The sequence below is a fragment of the Cricetulus griseus genome (genome assembly GCF_003668045.3).
Source record: "Cricetulus griseus strain 17A/GY chromosome 1 unlocalized genomic scaffold, alternate assembly CriGri-PICRH-1.0 chr1_0, whole genome shotgun sequence".
Lineage (NCBI taxonomy): Eukaryota > Metazoa > Chordata > Mammalia > Rodentia > Cricetidae > Cricetulus > Cricetulus griseus.
In genome coordinates, this window is record NW_023276806.1 from 49665446 (window position 1) to 49687734 (window position 22289).

Below are 22289 nucleotides of genomic sequence, written 5' to 3' on the forward strand. Positions count from 1 at the left end.
GGACTGAAGCCATGTGGTCACCCTGAGCCTCTTAGAAGACTGCCATAGGGAGTCCAAGAGGAGAACATGGAGATTTGCTGTGCAGGTCACTGGGTGAGAGGCAACTGTGAGCCAAGCATCGACGGAGGGCTGAGGGTTGGTGGAATTGAAGAAACACTTACGAAAGCAGATTCAAGGGAGTTTGCTGTGGTTTGGATATGAGGTGTGGGAGGAGTCAAGAGCGACTCCAAGGACTTTAGTCTGAGCAGCCAGAAGGATGAAGATGACATTTACAGAGAGGGGAAGGATGGTGGGAGAAGCAAAATTTAGGAGGGGACACCCAGAATATTGTTTTAAAAAGCAGTTTTAAAAGGTCAGATAGATAGGCAGGTGGAAGCGCTGTGTGGTAACAGGAAACAAATCTGGGAGTTCTGGGTAGTGGGTTGAAAACTATGGCTTGGTTTATAATGCTGGAGAGTGAACACTGTCAGGAAGGAGGACTCAGCCTGGAGCCCCAGTGTTATTGGTTGAGGGAAGGATAGCAGGTAAGGGAGGCAGAAGAGAAGAATGAAGCACACATATCCACACCCCCAGGCAGAGTCAGGGAAATGCTTGAACAAAGGTGAGATGGGCAGATGATAAAGTCGAGAAATGACTAATCACCTGGCAACAGAACTGTCAGTGATGACCTTCATAAAAGATGTTTTGGTAGAATATTGGGGACAAATTCTAATAGTAACGAACTGAAAGAAAATGCAGAGTGATGAATTAGAGACAAGTAGGAAAGGGCATTTATATTCAGTCGTTTCATTATAAAGGGAAACAAAAGATGAGAAATACAATAGAAAGTGGAGAGGGCTCTGAGGTCAAGGATATTGCAGAATTTATATAATGATGAAAATAATTCACTGAACACTGACAGGCTAGAAATGGTGCAAGAGCTTTGAAAAGGTCTGGCGTCTCTGTATGATGCAACAATTTTACTCTTAGACCTGTACCCAAGAAAACCTAAAATGTGTATTCACACCAAGTTTGAACATGAATGCTCATAGAAGCATGGTTCATAATAGCCCCAAAGGAGAAACAATAAAAAATGTCAACCAACTGAGGAATGAGCAAAGGGAATGTGGTAGGTGTATAAAATGGAATGGTATCCAGCCATAGAAAGGAAAGACGCACCAGAGCTGTGATAATGGTACAGTCGGTAAAGTGTGTGCCATGCCAGCATGAGGACCTGAATTTGATCCCTAAAACCTACAGAAAAGAGTCAGGCATGGTGTCATATACCTGTAATCCCAACTCCGTGGATGCGGACATGGGAAGATACCTGGGACTTGGTGCCCAGCCAGTTTAGATTCTGCTCTAACCATCAGTGTTCAATGAATTAGTAATCCAGTGAGATACCCACCTCAAAAATAAATAAATAAATGGTGGAGAGCAACCTAAGAAGAGACTCAAGATTAACCTGTGACCTCCACCAGTGTACACACAGAAGTGAACAGCCCTCCCCCTATGAACATGTATACAAATCACACAAGAATAAAGTCCTGATATACGCTACAATATAGAAGACCCTGAAAAAGTTAAACAAATCAAAAGAAGCCAGTCACAAGAGGCCACATAGTGTGTGATTCCAAGCATATGGAATGTCCAGAATAGGCAAATCCACAGAGATATGACATAGTAGTCACTTAGTGTTGCACTCGAGGGGAGACATGAAGAATAAACTGTCTGTGGAAACATGCCTCTTTTAAGGGCAAGAAGAGGCTCTAAATTGGTAATGGCACTGACTGCCCAACACTGGTGTGCTAAAAGCTGTTGAGATGTACACTTTTAAAAGATCCAGATGGCATCGGGGAGACCCAGTGTCCTTGGGGGAAGAGTTGGTGTTAGCTAGATCCACATGCACCAACAAGGGAGAGGGCAGCCCCTGGCATTGTTCTGGCAGGAAGAAGCTGTCGGAAGGGGTCCTCTTCAGATAGTGGCATCTTTCTCAGTGAGGTAGGAAACCAGATGGTCATCTAAGAGTAAGAACGAAGGAGGGACACTGGAGGGCTAAGGAGGTATGAATGTGAAGTCACTGTCATTTGAGAACAATGGATAGGCATGGCCCTAAAAGCCATCAGGTAGATGTGGCTCTGGAGTGGACATTACCTCAGTAGCATGGGCCACCCCTAGTTCTCGGCAACTTTTTGCAGATGAACATTCTGAGAGCACATTGCATCCCATGTCAGTGAGGTGCTTACATAGTTGTGTTACAATCCTCACACATATCAGCTTATTTAAACTTCTAATGCCCCTCAGGGCAAGTGTCCTTTTTACTGCTATTTTCCAAAGAGTCAAATTAACTATAGTGTGAGACTGTGAGTGGACAGAACAGAGCAGCTTGTTAGGCACCCTGGACTCTTTGGGATGCCAGTTCAGCACACTGAGGAAGATGGTGTGCTCCAAGAATGGGAGAGCTCCATGGAGTATGGGGGACATGTACCACACACGTGTCTGTATACATGTTGTAACACGAGATGTCTATCTCACATGCTGGTGTCTGACTGAACCTCACTGGAAGAATACTCAGGAAGCCAAAATCCCTGTTACTTATTTCTGTGGAAGGAAACTGGACTTCTGGGATTGAGGGGTAAAGAAAATGAGCCCAAAGGACCAAGAGTATATATTAACTCTCAGAGAAAAGCAGAGAGGTCCCTGGAAGCTCCAAGATCCCGAGAGAACAGTCTAGTTGTGGACTTCTTGACTTGCACTTGAGCAAAGACCTCTTGAAGAAGATGCCCAGCCTTGTGACCTGTGACCTAGCTCTCTCTGGGCAGGTCCCTTGACTCTTGGAGCCCATTTTCATAGCTGCAAGAGGGGGTACACAGTGATACCCCTTCACAGAACTGTCAGCAGAGATCATAGACTGGTCCTGGCAAGTGGGAAACATATGGCAAGCACAAGCTATTATTGTCCTTGTCCCTTGTGAAGGTGACACTGTTCTTAGGCAGTGGGAACTCTGCACTCCAGTGCCATCTGGTGTCTTGTGTCGCAGTCTGGCTCTGCCATGGGCAGGTGCTGGAGAGGTACTGAGAAGCAAGGGTGTGTTGCTGTCACATCATGTGTGTTCTGCTGTCACGTCACTCGGGCCGGTGCTCAGCAGCTGCTTGTGCATTCAGAAAGCATCCTCAATGCTGCAAAATACCTTGTTCCCTTGGCAGGAAGTGACTTAGACACTGTGCAAAAGGAGCAGCAGGAAGCCAATGCTTATCACACTAGGCACTGCCAGGGAGGGAATGAGCTTCTCTCCAGAGTAAAAAATCCCTTCCCACCTCTTGTAGTCTTATCCCAATATTTGGAAGGGACATGGAGCACCCTGTCTCGACTGGCCTCTTTTGACACTTCCTGAAACCACATACTACCATCCTGTGAAGCCTGACAAGAGCCTCCTTTAAAATCAAGTAGCTTCAGGCATTCCATACTGAAGCCTCTTGACACAGTTCACCTTCAGATTAGCTTTGTGTATCTGTTCATCTCCATCAGCAAAAGTGACCCCCATTTAAGCTATGGACTAGAAGCAAGGTTGTGGGAAAACACCCACACAGGGTGATCTCCCCTCCAAGGGTAATCTTTAGTGTTAGGTGATTTTTATGGGGCCTCAAAGCTCCAATTGTAGCTATCAGTCTACGTCAAAATCATCTAGGGCTGGAGGTGGGGGTAGAGATTTAGAAGAATGAGATTGGCCTCCTGTTGATGATTTCTGAAACTGGGTAATGGCTATAGTAGGGGCTTGCTACACTACCCTTCTCTATTTTTGTTCATTTTATAATATATGGGCCATATTTAAAAAGAATAATGATAGCTGCGATCTTAAGAAAAGAAACAATTATTTCTAACCAAAATGATTACATATACCTCAACCCTGCCTCATCTTTTGAGATAATCCTCAAGCTATCATATCAGACTCACTAGTCAGTTTGGGACTGGGCTGTCTCCCCTGGAATAGCTGCTTTCATTTAAAAAATTTAGCCCTAAACAGCATTGGGGCTTGACATAGAACCACATTCTTGCTTTAACTTTAGGGAATGATGAGAATCCTAATGAAGTCCCATGTTTGGGTCTCAAAGGCGAAACCATCACAAGGGACATCAGGAAACACCATGGCCTCAGAGTATAAGTAATCCCTCAAGCCATTTCTGGAGCCTTTTGGAGAGTCATTGAAAATTTGTCACCCGGGGGGGGTGTTTTAGATGAGTTCTTTCTCAGAAGTGAATGGCTGTTTTCCTCTCTCTTTAATTTTTACTTCTCCATAAGGCCAGTACAGACCCCTGTTTCTTACTGCCTTAAAAAGAATTGCTTTACTTTGTTCTGGTTCCTGTAGAATTCGTTTGGAGGAAAAACAACCTGCACAGCCTATTTATAGACTTTATTGATTTTCTTGGTGTGAAGATTCATATTGTGTTGCTGAAACCCTGAAGTGTTTGATTACGGGGTGCTGCCCTGAACCTTGCTGGGGGATGTTAATGTGGTTGTGTCTCATAGCACCGTATTGCTGTCTTAAAATTAGAAGCAAAAGCCTCAGGTCCAAACCAGTTTGGCCCCAAGGTTTTACATGAAAGCCCTGGGCCTGGGTTATTTCTGTAAAAACAAAACAAAAATCAAAACAAAACAAAACCCAAAACATTTCATCCTACTTTAAAAGCCAGACTTGTTAGAGATGGAGCTCAGAAGTAGAGCAGGATCCTAGCATGAAGGAGACTAAGTTCCACACCTCATACTGTGCATTTACACACACACACACACACACACACACACACACACACAAATGTGTTGGACATGACTGTGCACACAGGAAAAGCATGAGTTCTTGGTGAGTCTGAAGTATACAGTGAGACCCTTTCTCAAAAGACAAATAACAGCAAAAAGCAGACCTTAAATGACAGAAAGGAGCTGGATGTACAGACCTGCTCGCACCTGTCCTGTCCTCTCTTTCATTTCTAATGAGTAGTTCAAAGGGGTCTTGTGGAAGACAGCTCCGTTCCCCCATTCCTACATTCCTGACCCCACTTGGTGTATCCTATCACCAAGTCATAGTGCCCAAAACAAAAACATGACAATATAGAAAAACAACAGCACGAAATTCACAGATTTTTCCTGCTAATACTCCCTCTGCTGCCCAAGGCTGGCCTCTCCAAGGACTAGCTTACATGCCTGGATTCTGCTTCTTTTCCTATGCTTCCTGAGTCCCTTCCCTCCACCTGGCTCCAGGGCCTCTGTATCCCTGAATAGCTAATCTCATCTGTGACCTCCTGGCTTCTGGTTTCCTCTCTGGGGATCTGTCTCTGGGAACACAGGCCTTCCTTGTATGATGTACCGCCCCCAGGGTTTCCCCTTATGCATCTCCTGCTCCCTTTGAGGTGACTTCCTCTTCCCCATATGAAACTCTAGAGATGAATTTGGCCCGAGGCTCTGTCCTCTTCTCTCTCTATCTTTAGGTTTACTTCTTCAGGATCACATGCTAGCCACAGCCTCGTCTCCAGCTGTGCTCTCTGCAGTAAAACTGTACCCATCTGTCTAGCTCCCTACTCGACATCTCCCAGCACATTAAACTGAGCCTCTCTAAAACTGCTGTCCAGACCTGTTCTGCCCAGTGCCCTGGGCCTTCTTTTCTGTCAGCTCCCTCTCTAGGCAGAGCACAGACATGGCCTCCCAGTCTAAAACACCGATCTCTGTTCCATCCTGAAGGTCTTCATTTCTCTCTCTTAAACCTCTCTCAACATCATCTGGCCACTGGCAAAGCCGCTATCACATGCCACTTGGACTTCCAGAAGGGTTTTCCTTGCAGCTTCCTGGCTACATACACCAGTTACTGTTGTGAATGCACATCTAATATAGCCTTCTTCCTTCAGCCCCTTAGTACAGCGTGGATCAAGTGTTTTCTTAGGATGAATACAGAGATCTCTGCAGGCCTTTGACTCTCTGGGTTTCCTCAGCACCACTTGTACTGCCCTACCTGAATGACCCAGCACTGCCTCACCCGAGCTGCCTCACTGCCCCTTCCCAAACACACCTGCTTACCTGGACTGTCTGATAAGAAAGAACCATCTCACCTGCACCACTGTGTCCGAATCACCTCTTCTGCCTACGTCATCCCACTTGTACAAGCTGCTCCATCCCACCTGGACCACCCACCTCTCCTGCATAGATCACTCCACCTGGACCACCCCTCTTGCTTGCTTCACCGGCACCCCTACCTGTGCCAACACAGATACACTTCACCAGTCCAGGCATACCCCCACACTGTGTAACCAGCTTAGGCACTTCTCCACAATATCCTTCTCCCCTCTGCCGTCACTGGTCAGACGGTCAGCTTCGGGATTTCCTCCCCTAGGCAGCATCCCTCATCTCCCGATCCTCTTGTCACAGGTGTTCTGCGCTCTGAGTGCCTGACTTGTGATTTAGCATCTGTTGGTGGGATCAGTTTGCCAGTGTCCATCTCTCCAAGTAGACCATAAACTCCAAGAATGCTGGAACCCTGCCTATTTCATTCTCCTTGGCTCCTACCTTAAGGAATGAAGAGCAAAAGAAAATTTGATTTGAAAAAGGCTTTGGGACTAGCTCCATGCCACCCAAATGCTCTTTTAGTTAAGCCTCCTGTGTAAGCACTCAACATTTTTTATTTTTGAGGTCGACACCCTCATCTGTCCTTTGCACTTGAGGAAACAGGGCTCAGAGGAGTTAGGTGAATTGCCCAGAATCTCCCAGCCACAGCTGCTAAATACCAGGTCCTGCTGCATCAACCCTGGAGGCTGACCAACAGTTGGGGATGGTGGGCACATGAGTAAAACCATCATCTCTTTGTCTCTTTCTTTGCTCCCATGGTCATCCCCATAGCTGGACAAGATGCTGGACCCCCAGGTGTGGCGGGAGGCAGCCACGCAGGTGTTCTTCGCCCTGGGGCTGGGCTTTGGAGGTGTCATTGCCTTTTCCAGCTACAACAAACAGGACAATAACTGCCACTTTGATGCTGCTCTGGTGTCCTTCATCAACTTCTTCACCTCGGTGTTGGCCACCCTCGTGGTATTTGCTGTGCTGGGCTTCAAAGCCAACATCATGAATGAGAAGTGTGTGGTCGAGTAAGTGGCCTGGCCCCTCCGCTCCCTCCTTTCCCCACCTGCCTCGCCCAGGGGTAGCAGCTGGGCCAGGCAGGATGAGAGGTCCCTTCCATCCCATAAGGAATGAGATCATTATCTTCCTCAGCCCTGGCCCACAGCACAGGCTCCTGGTTGTCTCTGTTGGTGGCCTATGGGTGCCCTGTCTGGGTTTCTGGGAGGAGTCTCTGGGGTCCCACTCCTACTTTCTTACCTCCTCTTGCCCTCTTTGGAATGCAGGAATGCTGAGAAAATTCTAGGGTACCTCAACTCCAATGTCCTGAGCCGGGACCTCATTCCACCCCATGTCAACTTCTCACACCTGACCACCAAGGACTACTCAGAGATGTACAACGTCATCATGACTGTTAAGGAAAAACAATTCCCAGCCTTGGGCCTGGATCCCTGCCTCCTGGAGGATGAGCTGGACAAGGTACCAGAACAGACTGCCCTTCCCAGGACAGGCAGGAACCCAAAGACAGGCTTGGTGGTTGGAGCTTGGGGACAGGCCTTGAAAGTCCATAGAACAGTGGTTCTCAACCTTCCTAATGCTGTGACCCTTTAATAAAGTCCCTCATGTTGTGGTGATCCCCCAACCATAAATTATTTCATTGCTGCTTTATAGCTGTAGTTTTGTTACTGTTGTGAATCATAATTTAAATATCTGACTTGCAGGATATCTGATATGTGACCTTTTTGAAAAGGTCGTTCAACCTCCAAAGGGGTCGTGACTCACAGGTTGAGAACCACTGCCATAGACTCATTCATTTGCTAACAAGTGAAGACTTACTATGTATACAGATGGTGAAAGGCTGAAAGTGTCAGCCAAAGCCGCCCAGAGGGAAGCTTATGATTAGATGAAGGGCCAAAGGAGATGCTGAAATCACAGGAGCCCTTGGCAGTTTGAGTCAGGTTCCCCATTTATTGAGCAGGCTTCCTATACACAGGGCCCTGTGTATACAGTCCACTTAGCATGGCACCTGTGAAACAGGTAAATGCTGATACCCTTTAGCTCCCATTTTCTTTGACCCCTGTGGCAGCTCCATGAGTCGGGTATGAATATTGTTCCCAGTTTTATCAATATGCAGCCTGTAGGTTGGGGAAGGGGGTTGATCAGCATCTCACAGCTACTTAGTGAACAAGCAAACAAAACAAAACAAAACAAAACAAAACCCAGAGTCCTTGTTCATCCTCATCTCTTGAAACCCTTGGCCTCCCCAGCTGCCAGCTGCCTCCACTTCCACGGTTACACTGACACTTAGCTCCTGGGCTAGAATCATCTTCCTCATTAATGCTCAAGTTGAGGTGGGGATAACTTTCTCAGTGTTTGCATTTGCACTTCTGGGTACTTTCAAAATGATTGTTCTGCTTCAGTGGCAACAGGAAACAAATCCACAGATACTGGGACTCTGTCTAGAGCCAAGGCTCATGTTGGGGATAGCAAGCCCCATTATCCCCTGAGTTTCTTTGTGAGACCAGAAGCTTCCCATAGAGGTGTCTGAGCACCATGTCAAAGGCTGCTCCACTGCTTAGAGGTGTAGTTTTGTTGGTGGAGTGCTTGTCTGGCATCCGTGCACTTAAAAAATTCTGATTCTGTGCACTTAAAAAAAAAAAAGGATTAACAGAAGAAAAGCATAAAGGCAGTTTTACTGGTCTGTGGGAGCTGCATCCCATCATCTCTGGCTTCTCTCTCATGGTCAAGAACAAAGGAACCCAACTGGTGGATCTCTGGCAGCACACTCTCCTTTATGTCCCATGAAACCCCACCTTTTTCTAATGAGTATAACCTGATCCTCTGAAAAATCTAGGAATATAGCAGGGTTTTCACATAAGGCAACCTCAAGAGTATCTAAATGACAACTAAATGCTCAGGTTGGGCCATATGTTCCCTCAATATCACGGGGCAGTTCTAAGTGATGTGATCAGGCAGTGTGTAGCCTGTGAGAAGGGCCTCTGTATTAAAGCAATGTCTCCCTTCTTGGGCTGTCCATGAGACCCCCTCCTCCAATAGCTTTATAAAATCTCATACCAGCTTAACCCTAGGCCAATGAAATCATGGTCTCTGCAGGAGAGTATGACATGAGTGGGTCTTAAAGACTCTATTTGCTTCCATTGGGCACCTGAATCTGGGTGTATTGCATTAAGATCTGGAGTTCAGCAGTGGGAGTGGGCATTGTAGTTGCAACAAAGATGATGTCTTTGAGGAGCAGAGTCTTACATTGTATGCTTCTAGATGGAAGCATTTTCTGCTGGATCACTGGGGTCCTGAAACAACTTGTAGATTCTAGGTCCCCCAGAGAAATTCACTTGGACTTTATTTTTATTATTTACGTAACATTTTGGTTTAGTTTGATTGCTTTGAGACAGTCTTAATCTGTAGTCCAGGTTAGCCTGAAACTGAATGTGAAGTCCAGGGAGACCTTCAGCTCATGACAGTCCTCCTGCTTCAGCCCCCTGAGTGCTGGAATTACAAGTGTGAGTTGATACAGATAACTTCTCCAGGGAGTCTGATGCTCACTAAGGTTTGAGATCTACTCTCTCAAGCTGAAAGAGTTCAAGTGGCAATAGGGATCCCTATGAAAGAGGGGACGGTGATTCCCATTCCTCTGGAGGAGGGAGGCAGGGGACTTCTGGAGTAAGAGTGGCCCCCACTCTCTGCCCCACTCTCAGTCTGTGCAGGGCACAGGCCTGGCCTTCATCGCCTTCACAGAGGCCATGACACATTTCCCGGCCTCCCCCTTCTGGTCTGTCATGTTCTTCCTGATGCTCATCAACCTGGGCTTGGGCAGCATGATCGGGACCATGGCAGGAATCACCACGCCTATCATCGACACCTTCAAGGTGCCCAAGGAGATCTTTACAGGTAACTAACTCCTTGTCACCCTGCCAGACACCAGCCCAGCATGTGCATGCCACTTAGGTTCTGAATTGATTGGGAATTCAGCATCCCATCTGCAGAAGACTCTTCTCCCTGACTATAGACAGTGCCATTCAGCTACCCACACTGTCAGGATACCCGGCTACCTCTACCCTGCATCCCTGGGGAGTAGGAGTAGGGTAGAGTATCTTCCTACTTTCAAATGGGAAAACTAAGGTTTCCGGGAAAGGATCGTAGGACCAATCAGTTGAATCATCTCAATTCAATTCAGTATTTAAGTGGAGCAGCTGTCTCGAGCCTGGTGCTGTGCCAGGAGCAGGAGCTTGGGGGAAGAATGCAGTTTATGTCTTCCTCAAAAGTCTCCTGCCTGATATAGGGGGAGCTCAGAACCTCAGTTTCCAGCACTCTCCTCCAGGGCTGTGCCTGTGGATCATAGAGTGGGCAGACTTCAGGCCTGCTTAGGAGCAGTGTGATGGGAGGTAGCTGGGTTCCCCAAAGTCCCCCAGGTCCCGCCCACCCTGCACCTTTGCCCCCACACCGGCCTCTCGGCTCTCTGTAGTGGGCTGCTGTGTCTTTGCATTCTTCGTGGGGCTGTTGTTCGTCCAGCGCTCCGGGAACTATTTTGTCACCATGTTTGATGACTACTCGGCCACCCTGCCACTCACCGTCATCGTCATCCTTGAGAACATCGCTGTGGCCTGGATTTATGGAACCAAGAAGTAAGGAGGTCACAGATAAGTGGTGGGGATGGGTGGGTGGGGTTCTGTAGGAACTTTCTGGGGAGTCCTGTGTTCTCATGGTTGTTTGGGAAAGGGGCAAGAGATTATAGACTATCAGAGCTAAAGGGCCCCTTGGCACCAGGAAACTGAGGCCTATAAAGAGGACATGAATATTGGAGGCTACTTGACTAGTAAGAGACAGAGTCATGCTAAGGATCTTGGGAATTCTTGGTTCAGGATCTGGTGTCAGCCTAAAGGATTAACTACCACAGCCCCTTTGCTGAATGCCAGTCCTTCGATGTCCACTAAGCTTGTTTAGCACTTGGTTGGGATTCCAAGCCCCCCTGCCCTCAAGGAGTTGGTAGACCTCAGGCGCCTGAATCATAATTTTAAGGTATGCTTTTTGGCCTCAAGTTTAGATTTTGTGGGGAAAGTGGATTTAGCAGTAAGGTCAGATCTGGCTTCATGGTCTGACCTGGAGGCAGATCTCCACTTACTGTCAGCTATTTATGGTCAAATCTGCATCCCCCAGACTTCCAGGACATCTGCCTTTCTACTCTCTTAGTATTTACTGTGTCTACTGTCCTCGTCCTCAGAGGGACCCAGGCTTTCCACTACCTAGCTCAGCCTGACCCTCCTTGATGTCCAGATGGGTTTGGAATCCAGTGTCTCTAACAGGGGACATTCACTTCCTGGGAGGGCACAGGAGGAGGTGCAGAAAGCCTTAGAAAAGGAGCACCTAAGACAGGCATAATGACAAATGCCTATTATTCCATCACATGTGAGATTGAGGCAGGATTGTCATGAGTTCGACGCCAGGCTGGGCTATATAGTAAGCCCCTGTCTCAAAAAAAAAAAAAAAAACAGCAAAAGGGAATGCAGGAAGAGAATATGGGAAGGAGGGATGAAGAGAAGAAGGGAAGGGAGGCTCCAAGTCCACCCCGTGATCCTGGCCTGGAAGGCTCTGCTGGAAGTGCTCTGACTATGGATGCCGTGGACTCCTGTGCAGTTCGTGGAAGCCCTTGTGCTTGTTCTCATAGTGTTAATTTTAAATGATAAGCTATCCATACTTAATTATACAGAAAACTAATTGTACTGAAAACTGATGAAGTATTGTTTAGTGTGGTTTAATATGTACTCTACTTTTACCACAATAAGTCTGCAGATATAGCTGTGGGTCTAGTAACAACTGTAATTTAAAAGCAATGATGGGTGTAAGTGTTTCGTAGGTATCTTCAATAGCTGACACATGATAAGAAAATGTCTGATTCAATCTGTTTGTGAAAGAGTCACAAGTACTGTTAACACTCCTAAGGTTGCTTGCACTTAGAATAGAAGAAATGACCAGGTTCAGTTAGTGTGATTAAGGTAAAGACGAGTGTTGTATGCCACTCAAAACCATAGCCTGCCTGCCTCCTGGAATTTGCTTTGGAAGCTTCTTCCTTCCCATGTTAGATAGGTGCATTACTGCCTCTTCTCCAGCAGGGGGAGCCTTGAGCAAGCAGGTGGGAGGCGGCTATGCTGAGAATTCAGAGCTTTCTATCACCCATCCACTTGGTCCTGGGCCTGTCTAATGTATCAAATCTCTGATGTGAAGTAGGCAGAACAAAGCTTCCTAAAAACCACTGGAGCTTCACACTGTGAAGGCATCGGCTAGCAGAGCCCAGAAGGAATGGATTGGTCGGAAGCAAGTGACTTGTGGGAAAGGGGAGACTCAGTGGTGAAGGGGCCAACTGCTGTTGTTTTCTGCTCTGCCTGGCAGGTTCATGCAGGAGCTAACAGAGATGCTGGGCTTCCGACCCTATCGCTTCTATTTCTACATGTGGAAGTTTGTGTCTCCATTGTTCATGGCTGTCCTCACCACAGCCAGCATCATCCAGCTGGGGGTGTCGCCCCCAGGCTACAGTGCCTGGATTAAAGAGGAGGTAAGTGGTGACCCTCCAAAGCCCCAGAGTCACTTGCATCTTCTCAGTCCTTTAACACAGCAGATGACCGGAACTAACTTTTCTAGGACAGCTACTCTATGGTACAGTCCTTATGGCAACCCTGGGAAGTGGCATTATTCCTCTAGCATAAAGGAGAAACAAGCTCAGCAAAATCAGCATTCTTCGTGGGTGTTCTAAGGCAGTCCCTTTTCGTGTCTGCGGGGTGGAATTACCCACCCGTCTTATACATGCAGATACTGAGGCCCCCTTTAGCCAAGGTGACGCACTGAACTCAGCGAGCACTCCCTGGGGATACCATCTCTACAGCTACTTGACCAGAGTGGAGCGAAGGGAGGAAGGAGGGCCGTGGCAAGGGTGGGAAGAGATCAGCCTGCAGGCTTGGGAGGGACATTGTCTAGAGCCCTGCAGCATGCTTCCCGCTGTCAACCCGTAGGCTGCTGAGCGCTACCTGTACTTCCCCAATTGGGCCATGGCACTGCTGATCACCCTCATTGCCGTGGCAACCCTGCCCATCCCTGTTGTGTTCATCCTGCGGCATTTCCACCTGCTCTCCGATGGTTCCAACACCCTCTCTGTGTCCTACAAGAAGGGCCGCATGATGAAGGACATCTCCAATCTGGAGGAGAACGACGAGACCCGCTTCATCCTTAGCAAGGTGCCCAGTGAGGCACCCTCCCCCATGCCCACCCACCGCTCTTATCTGGGACCTGGCAGCACATCACCCCTGGAGACCAGTGGCAATCCCAATGGACGCTATGGAAGCGGCTACCTCCTGGCCAGCACCCCTGAGTCAGAGCTGTGACCGCTACTCCATCCCACCTGCCTCCCCTCAATACCCAACCTGCCCACTCGGCTGGGCCTGGCCTCTTCCTCCATGATAGCCACCAGACCTAAGTCAGTCCAAGGAAAGAGGATCTGCCCTGCCTTGTTCCCCACCCAAGTCCCAGCAGACTCCCTACCTATGAGCAAGGGATCGGGGACAATTCCATCCCCTATTCCAGGCCTCCAACCCATATAACTTTTTGAGAACTCTTGCCAAGTTGCAGCCATGTAACCACAACAATCCCATTATGGGGGAACTTCAAGTGGGCACTTTAGGAGTCACTACCCTCTCTCCCTGTAAAATCTACCACTTGCCGTTCTCAGGTCTTGGGGAGGGTCGTTTTGTGCTGCTTTCACGGTGGTGGTGGGCAGAGGCTTTGGGGCCGAGGGCGCAGGAAGTAGACTTTAGCCCAGTCTGCCATAAGAACAGAACACACCATCCTGTTCAACCCAGCATGGCTGCTCCTGAGCTGAGATGGGAGATAGGGACATGTGTGTCAGGACTTGGGCTTTGATTTGCCAGGAGGTATATGGAAACTCCTCAGTTCTGTCTTACGAGATAGGTGGTAATCTCAGGCTTGAGTGTGAACGTGGGCATTGAAAGGAACGGCTCTGCAGCCAGCTCATGGAATCACTGAAATGTCCCTGTTTCTCCTGCCAGGGGCAGATGGGATATCTTCCTGATTCTGCCTGGGACATGGTGAAGGGGTCACCTTAGCTACAGTTTAGCCATTTGTCAGTCCCCACTATGGAACCTGGAGGTGTGGTGGTCTTTGCCTCTGTCCCGGAGAGAAAGGGAGCAGCGCAAGGCGAGGTTTCCAGAACACAGTTTGAAGGTTCACAGCACAATCTAGGTTTGGAGCACAAGTGAAACTCTCTTCCACTCTCATCTGGAACTCCATTTCCTCTTTAGTGGCAGCTTCTGCCCTGGAATGGGGGTTCCTGGAGTTCAGGGCCACATCATCAGGAACCCTCGTTTCTAAGGAAAGACAGGTAATTTCACTGCCCCTTTGGGCTGCCACTCACTCTCCTTGTTGTTGCTCAAGCACAGCCACCAGTGTTCACATCAAGTGAAGACACCTTGGAAGCCTTTCCCAGACTTCCCTAGCCTTTTCCTAGAAGTGGCACTGGTAATTCTGGGCAGGATAGAGGCTGATGGGGGCAAAGCAGAGCCTCTGGTCTTAGGCACTGAAAGAAGATGCAGCCTCTATGTCCCCGACCTTCTTTCAAAGCTCCCCTGGGAGACAGGCTGTTTCAGAGCATCCTGTAAGGACACAGGAGATGACCTGAGAATCAGGGTGTCTTTCTGCAGTATGACCTCAGAAAGATGGTGTATGGTACATATGGCCGATAGGCTAGGATGGGTGGGTGGATAGATGGATGGGTAGAATATATATATATATAATATATATATATATATATATATATATAATATATATGTATATTGAGAGACTGTCTCAATCTTTGAGAGTTCTGATGGGCAGGAACAGACCTGAGCACCTTCCGGAAGTTCCTGGGTCATTTTTGTGGTCCTGACTTCCCTCAGTACTGAGAGGGGCCGAATAGGCCCAGGAACCCCCCTTCTACTCCTACGCCTACTGGTTACCTTCCTTCCTAGCCTGAGAGGTCCATCCCTTGAGCTTGCCATCTCTCTTTTTCCTCAGTTCCTCACACCTTCTTACACTTCTAGCCTTCTTGGTCCCATCTGTCCTAGAATTTAAGGTGAGAGGGAGTCTGGATCTCCCTAAAGAGATGAGCTTTTGGGGCACAGCATCCCATCATCGGCCCCCTCACCTGACAACACCTCTTTCTTGGCCCCATGCCTAGTCCCAAGCAAAATTAGAAAACAGGAAAACCAGGCCCCAGCACACTCCACTATCTGTACTCCTCTCTATATGCTATTTCTATTGTACATTCAATCTGTACATGTGGGTGTAAATGCTGTGAAATGACAAACCCAATATTATACTGTGGCTGGTGGACTATTTTCATCCTCAGTGCTGTACAGATCTATTTTCATTGTATATTTGATATATTTTTAATTTTGTAGCGTGGCTGGGCCAGGCCTGCAGTGAGTGGGGGGTGGGGGTGGGGTGGGGAGCTGAGCTGGGGTTGTTTGCTTATGCATTGTGAACTCTGTCGTGTTTGTTGTAGCCTTTTGCTGTAGGTCAGAACCTGTCCTGGCTGCATCTTTGCTGTGAGTTGGACATAGGACCCAGAGTGCTCCCGCTCTCTCTGTATGTGTGTGCACCTGTGTGTGTGTGTGTGTGTGTGTGTGTGTGTGTGTGTGTTACATTGGTAGATGTGAGTGCCTAAGGTGCTGCTCTGTGACACCCCCAACCCCTACCCAGTCAGTGTTCACCACTTTCTGAAGGCCCAGGTCTTCTTCTCAGCTTTGTGGGGGAGGCATCAGGACAGGCACTTCTGAGAGCACTAGGAAGGCATGTGTTTCCTGCAGGTGACTCATTGTCATTACACCTTTGGTGGGAAGGAGGGCCTTGGGTGGGGGGAAAGCCCCGTTTATTTTCCAGTAAACCTTCTGTTGTTCACACCGGAGTCACGTGGTCTTCGGCAGACAGCACTGGCTTCCTTAGGCTAGCTGCCTGAGGGAGGCATCTCTGGCCCTCCTGTCCTGCATTTGTCCTTGAAACAGTCCAGAGTACCCAGAAAGCAACAGCTGCTTCTTAGACCTTTGTTGACTCCTCAGGAGAGACGAGGTGGAATCACCTGACACTGAAGATCCAGCCCCAGCTTCCTAGGAGAAGCTGTGGGTGAGGGCCAAATCTCTAAGCCTTTGTAAAGGGTCCCCACTGCCACCGGCTGGTGCTGCCCATACAGTGCCCACCAGGAGACAAGAGGTTTCAGGAGCTGTGAGTCAACTGAGCCGGGGCAGGGCAGAGGTACACAGAAGGGTCCCCTGTTCTGCCCGTGTCCCAGCCTCCTGCTCAGGGAGCCTGCAGCCCTTTTCACAGAGACAGTGTGAAGCCTGAGGCCCAGTTCGGGTGGCCAGGGAGACATGAGACACAGAAGGAAATGCAGGTGAGGTTGGCTTCTGCCATCAAGCAATAAATCTTCAGGGGCTGCTGCTTTTTAAGTGCCAGGAAATGCCCCCAAGAGGCAGCCTGTGTGAGCCCTGAGGCTGTGAGCCAGGCCCCATGAGGGTCTGCAGTATTACAGGCAGGGGCTGCCCTTCTTCTCTTCCTTACCACCCTCCTCCCCCAAGCAGAGTAGGTCCCCTCTGTGAGAAGAGAAGTGACAGTGAGAATCTTGCACTCTGTGCACTGCTGGGTTCCTCCTCCTAGGCCTGAAATTTGGGGAGCAGGTGGAGGAGGACTTGGGGTCATTTCTCATAAGAAGTCCTAAACACACACTGGTCCGTCACTTCAGGTCCTGGCACAGCCTCACAACAGTTTAACTCCCGTGTCCTGGACTGGTCAGATCCCTGAGTCAGGATACTCAGTCCATGAGAGGGATGAGGCATTGTGACCCCAAGGCCCCTCCTTCATCTCCCTTACCCTGGTGTACAATAAAGTGTCTGTTCTTACCACCTTCTCTTGCCTTTCTTACACATACAGGAGCGAGGGGAGCTGCGGGAGACTTTGAGACAAACGTGTGTTTTAGGGTGGGGTAAGGGCTGTATTCTTGTGGATGCTGGCTGTTTGGGAAATTTGGGGATGTATATACAGTCAGTCTCCTAAGAACATCCCTAGGTATAAACAATGTGCACACTGTGCTTGGCCTTACTGTGTCCCAGGAACTCTGTACATCTTTGCCCTGAGGGAGATGCTTGGTACCTACATTTTTCCAGGTAAGCAAGGTGAGGCTGCATCTAATATGAGGACAGTGTTTGGTGTCCTCTCCCAGGGCTTTTCAGGGGCCATTCTTATCCTGCCTGGCTTCAGAAAAAACTATATATGTCCACTCTGCAAGGGGATACCAGAGGTCTGAGGGAGAACACAAGAAAGGCAGAGGTCGGACCTGGTCCTTAGGGAAGTGAGCTAGTTCACAGCAAGCCATGTTCTAAGTTCTGAGAGAGTTACCCCCCCCCCACTTCGGATGTCATCCTTTGGAATCTTCAGTGGAAGCTGAAGGTGAAGTATAAGATGTGAAACCCCATGTTTTGTTACGTAAGCACCCACCTAATGCAGGACTGTGAAGAACAGAGTGAGCTGTTGGCAGGGAAGCCCCTCGTCCTGCCTCCAGTAGGAGACAGTCTCCAGAAGAACCTCACTCTCATCCTGATCTGAGGTGTGGATCAGCACTTCTCCACCTCAGTCTCATTCAGCAGGGTCCTCCATAAGAACCTTCCTTTTCCTTTCCCTGACACCCATTGTTCCAAGAGCAGCCACCAGGTGGCAGGAACCCCTTTCTGTCCACTTTTAGTCTGGGAAACCTCTTCAAAAATGTCACTTACTCTGTGGGGTATTCACTGAACAGACATTAAGAACACACCATGGGCTTACCATGTTAGCCATAGACAGCCCCCAAACAAGGCAAATCAGCACCCAGTGCCCTGAGTTTGGCCAAGGAGGCACCTCTTTATCCCATCAAATCCTCCTACTTCTCTCTCAAACAAGGGAATGTCCCAGTGTTGGACAAATCATTCTTTATACAGCTACTCAATCTTTTGGTAATTTTGGTTAAAATGGCAGCCATCCCTCCAGGAGGGGTACATAGACACCAAGCCACAAAATAATAAGGGCCTCCTGGGAATGGAGCTCTGAAGGCAACTTCTTAAAGTCTAGTTGAGGTTCAAGTGTCAGGTGGGTCTTGTCTTTCCTGGGAGACTTTAGCTTTAGGCTACTTGCTTAATCTCTTTGAGCCTACATTTTCTAATTTGGAGCAGGGAAGGGGGCAAGAAAAGAGGGAGAGAATATTTTGAAGGAGATAACACACCCCAAGTCAATTATCTCTTGCAGTGTTTCAAATCAGTCCAAATTTTAAAACAGCCATTTATATTATACCTCATGTGAATCAGGAATTCCAGCACGGATTGGGACATTAAATTGGTGGAAACTAAGGCAGTATTCAGTTGGTAGAAGAGCTGGTCTGGAAGTCGAAAGGGAGAAGGGAGTCCTTCTGCAACTGACTTTTTTTTTTTTTTTTTTTTTTTTTGAGACAGGGTTTCTCTATATAACAGTCCTAGCTGTCCTGTCACTCACTCTATAGACCAAGCTGGCCTCGAACTCACAGAGATCCACTTGCCTCTGTCTCCCAAGTGCTGGGATAAAGGACGAACACCACCACACCCAGCTGCAACTGACCTTTCTCTTTTTTACTTTCCATTCATTTATTTAGCTCATAAATAAAGTCATGCACATTTATGATACATAATACAGTATGTTCACAATGGCATGGCTAAATTAAACCAATTAACATGTTATATCACACATATTCATCATTTTTGTTTTGAGAACACTTAAAGTATACTATCTCACAACTTTTAAAATATAGCATATTGTTATCAAACATATTTATCATGCTCTCAGTAGACCTCAAGACATCACAGAGTCCATGCCTCTTGTCCAACTGCAGTTTTATATCCTTGAACCAATCGTTTCCCCATTTGCAAATGACCTTTCTAACAGCTCATTTCGAGTGACAAAATTCTTACCTGATGACTCAAAGTACTCGAGAAAACCATTTCAAGAGTAGAAAAAATGGAAACTAAGCGGGAGGCTGTCCATTTCATAAGGCCTGGGCTTGGGAATATATAGCTTCCACCATAATCTATGGGTCATAGCATAACCCAGACCTCACTGTAGGTTGGAAATGCAGGGGTGCCCATATAATAAACCCGTTCTGGGGCATTAGATGTTTCCATCGTCCATCTTTGGCATTTTTGTGGAAGCTTTTCCTGAGAGGATGTCAATTTTTAAGCACAGAACTGAGACACACACAAATCTCTTCTAATGAGGAGATGACCAGCTAAATTCGGGGCCTGAATAGAGGCAATAGGTAGGGGATAATAAGGGCGTCTAAAGGACTCCAGAGACAGCTTTTGTCCCCATTTTCACCCCAGGGACAGGCAGTATGAGGTTGTTTCAATCATGAGTCTGTCACCAACCTTGGACAGGCTACTTAACTTTCTGAACCGGTATGACAATAAAATCTCTTCCTTGAGATGCTGGAAGGAATAAATGAACTCCCGAGGTACCAGATGGAACTGAGCATAGAAGTTTTTCCATAGGGGGAATGTAATACATAGTAATTATTGCTCACATCTATCTTCCACCCCTGGGAGAGTGCATTTGTCTTGTTTCACCCATGCAATGAACCAGCATCCCGGGACAATTGTTAAAAGACTGTCTCATACTAACCCTGGAAGAAGCCAAGGAAGGAGGAAAGAAAAGGTCCCCTTTCCAGGAAAGCAGGTGTTCACTAATCCCATCCCTGTCCTCTTTCCTTCTTAGCCACAACCAGATAGAGAGCCTCATCCAGCCCTAGTCACAGGCATGGGCTGAAGAATTCTATAAATTCCAGGAATGTGGTGGTTTGTTGTTGGTGAATTTTCAAAGGCACCCCCATTCTTTAACCCTCTCCCAGTGAGAATATTCTCTGTCTTTCTTCTTGAACCTGGGCAAGCAATCCCTCCTCTGACCAGCAGAAAACGGAGGAAGTAATGCTATGTGACTTGTAAGGGTGTCTACATTAACAAGGGAAGTGCCACTTCCTCGCAGTGTTCTAGGGATAATGGTTCCTGGGACAGTTAGCTGCTTTGTGAGGTAACCCAGGTACCGGAGACAGAAGCTGTTGTGTTTGCACTTCTGTAGACTGCTTCAACTGAGCTCTTAGATGATGGCCTGTGTCAACCACCGGCCGTGTGAATTTTGACCACCGTGCCATATTGACCATTCAGCCCAGGAGCCTCACATATTTGCAGTACCAATGGATGGGTGGTTGCAACTGATGAGTTGCAAGTACTGCTCAACTGAGCCCTTCCCAACTTCCTGGCCCAAAATAATGATCTGATCAAAGAAAATGACTGTGAAACTTAAATTTTAGTGTCAATTCATTTCACAGTAAAAAATAAGCAGGAAGTGAATCTGAGGGCTGATTTGACCTAATCTCCTCATATAACAGTTGAGGAAACAGGCCAGGGGTAAGAATTCCTACAACCAAGCAGAGGGGAGACTGTGGCCAAAGCCTGGTTTCCTGACTTCCAGTCCAGCGTTTTGTCTACCACACTGCAAGGCCCCGATGGAAAGGACCCCGACCATCTCCTACTTCTCACCTTCCTCCATGCAAGTACTCGGAGTACCTAGAATTGTACTAAACACTGAGAGTCTACATAAAGGTGCAGATCAGGCAGGGTTCCTCGTCTTGTACAAGCAATCACAATGAGACTTGGTTTGTCTACCTCCCGGTGGCGCCAGGCACACGAGCTTAGGTGGGAAAGAACCTGGGAGATGGAGAGAAGACAAGTTAGTCAACAAAAACATCATGAATAAGATTACTTCGTGCTAGCTGCAAAGCAGAAAGACCTGATATGGGTTTGCTCTCGGACTCCCAGGGTCCTGGTTGACAGAATATGTCTTCCCTCATGTCCAGAACTAACCTAAGAAGAGCTGGATGCTTGAACTTCATGACTACCTAACAAGAACCTGGGTTTGAGATGCCTCTCCAGACAGCTGCTCCCCTTTCTCCAGGACTGCTGGAGGGGATCAGACCCATCAGTACTAATTAATTACTCTACTGGAATGAACTTTTTTTTTTTTTTTTTTTTGGAACTTAGCCCAGGTAGGAGGAATCTGTACTTTTCTAGATGGAAAAATGGTGAATGCCAAGGAGACATGCCAGCTGGGCCCTGCTCTCTCTCTCTCTCTCTCTCTTCTCTCTCTCTCTCTCCTCTCTCTCTCCTCTCTCTCTCTCTCTCTCTCTCTTCTCTCTCTCTCTCTCTCTCTCTGTGGTGTGTGTGTGTGTGTGTGTGTGTGTGTGTATACTTTCCTCAGCCCCAGCTGCCTCCCAGAGCCCAACAACATCCCTGAGGAAAAAAACGCCTGTAGGGGTACCTTGACTGGCTCTGCCTCTATGATTTTTAAGAACACTGTCCTACACATGGAGACCACATGAGCTTGCATGGTTTCTCTGTTCTTGGCCCAAACCCAGCTGTAGTGCCATCTCCAAGGTTCACTGCCGCTACATAGGCTGAAATCCCTCATCAGAAACATGCCTATGAGGTACCACAGTCCCCCCACCAGACCTATGACTCTAAGCCACTGTTTCTGAAATCCCGAGTTCTGACCAAGCCCAAGCTTGTGATCTGCACCTTTTTGGTCTCTTCGTCTTAAGAGATGGAAGGGCATCAAAGGGCATCTGAAGTCCCTGAGGTTTTTAGAGCAATACAACCCTGCTGGCAGCTGTTATAAGAATCAGTGTAGCCGACCTCCACGTTGCCTGTAGTGCTCTGGGCCACTGTCCTGGTACATTCTTTCTAGAAACTTCCTGGGACAGCTCTCACATTTGATTTGGAGCCCCAGAATCTGGGGCTCCAAATATATGGAGACCACATATATGGAGAATGGAAGAATAAAATGAGCTGTTGAGCAAACAGGTTCCCAGTCTTCCCTTGTCTACCCTCCTCATCCGGCACAGAATAAAAAGCCTGGTGATGAGGTCTGATAAAGCAATTCAATTTGCTGAGCTGAGAGGGAGCAGGGCATGCTGGGAAAGGATGCTGGCTCCTTGGCCTGGATCTGAAGAAGGAAGGGTTGGTCCCTGAGAGGATCTGGAAGGCTAAGAAAGAGATGTGAGTACTAAAGGCTATAACTTTGCCCTGATAGCCACAGGCCAGCTCCTTTGCCTGGAG

The 22289-nt window shown here is 47.9% G+C and overlaps 1 protein-coding gene across 1 annotated transcript in view; it reads left to right on the forward strand.

Annotated features, from left to right (window-relative positions):
* The window catches only part of Slc6a17 (solute carrier family 6 member 17), a 28749-nt gene extending 13904 nt beyond the window's left edge, over nt 1-14845 (forward strand). The window contains exons 6-11 of the mRNA XM_035451879.1: nt 6859-7100; nt 7356-7548; nt 9786-9978; nt 10553-10712; nt 12475-12637; nt 13092-14845. Coding sequence (XP_035307770.1) covers nt 6859-7100; nt 7356-7548; nt 9786-9978; nt 10553-10712; nt 12475-12637; nt 13092-13460 — 1320 coding nt within the window. The 3' untranslated portion in view covers nt 13461-14845. The remainder of the gene's footprint in view (nt 1-6858; nt 7101-7355; nt 7549-9785; nt 9979-10552; nt 10713-12474; nt 12638-13091) is intronic.
* Nucleotides 14846-22289: the final 7444 nt, after the last annotated feature.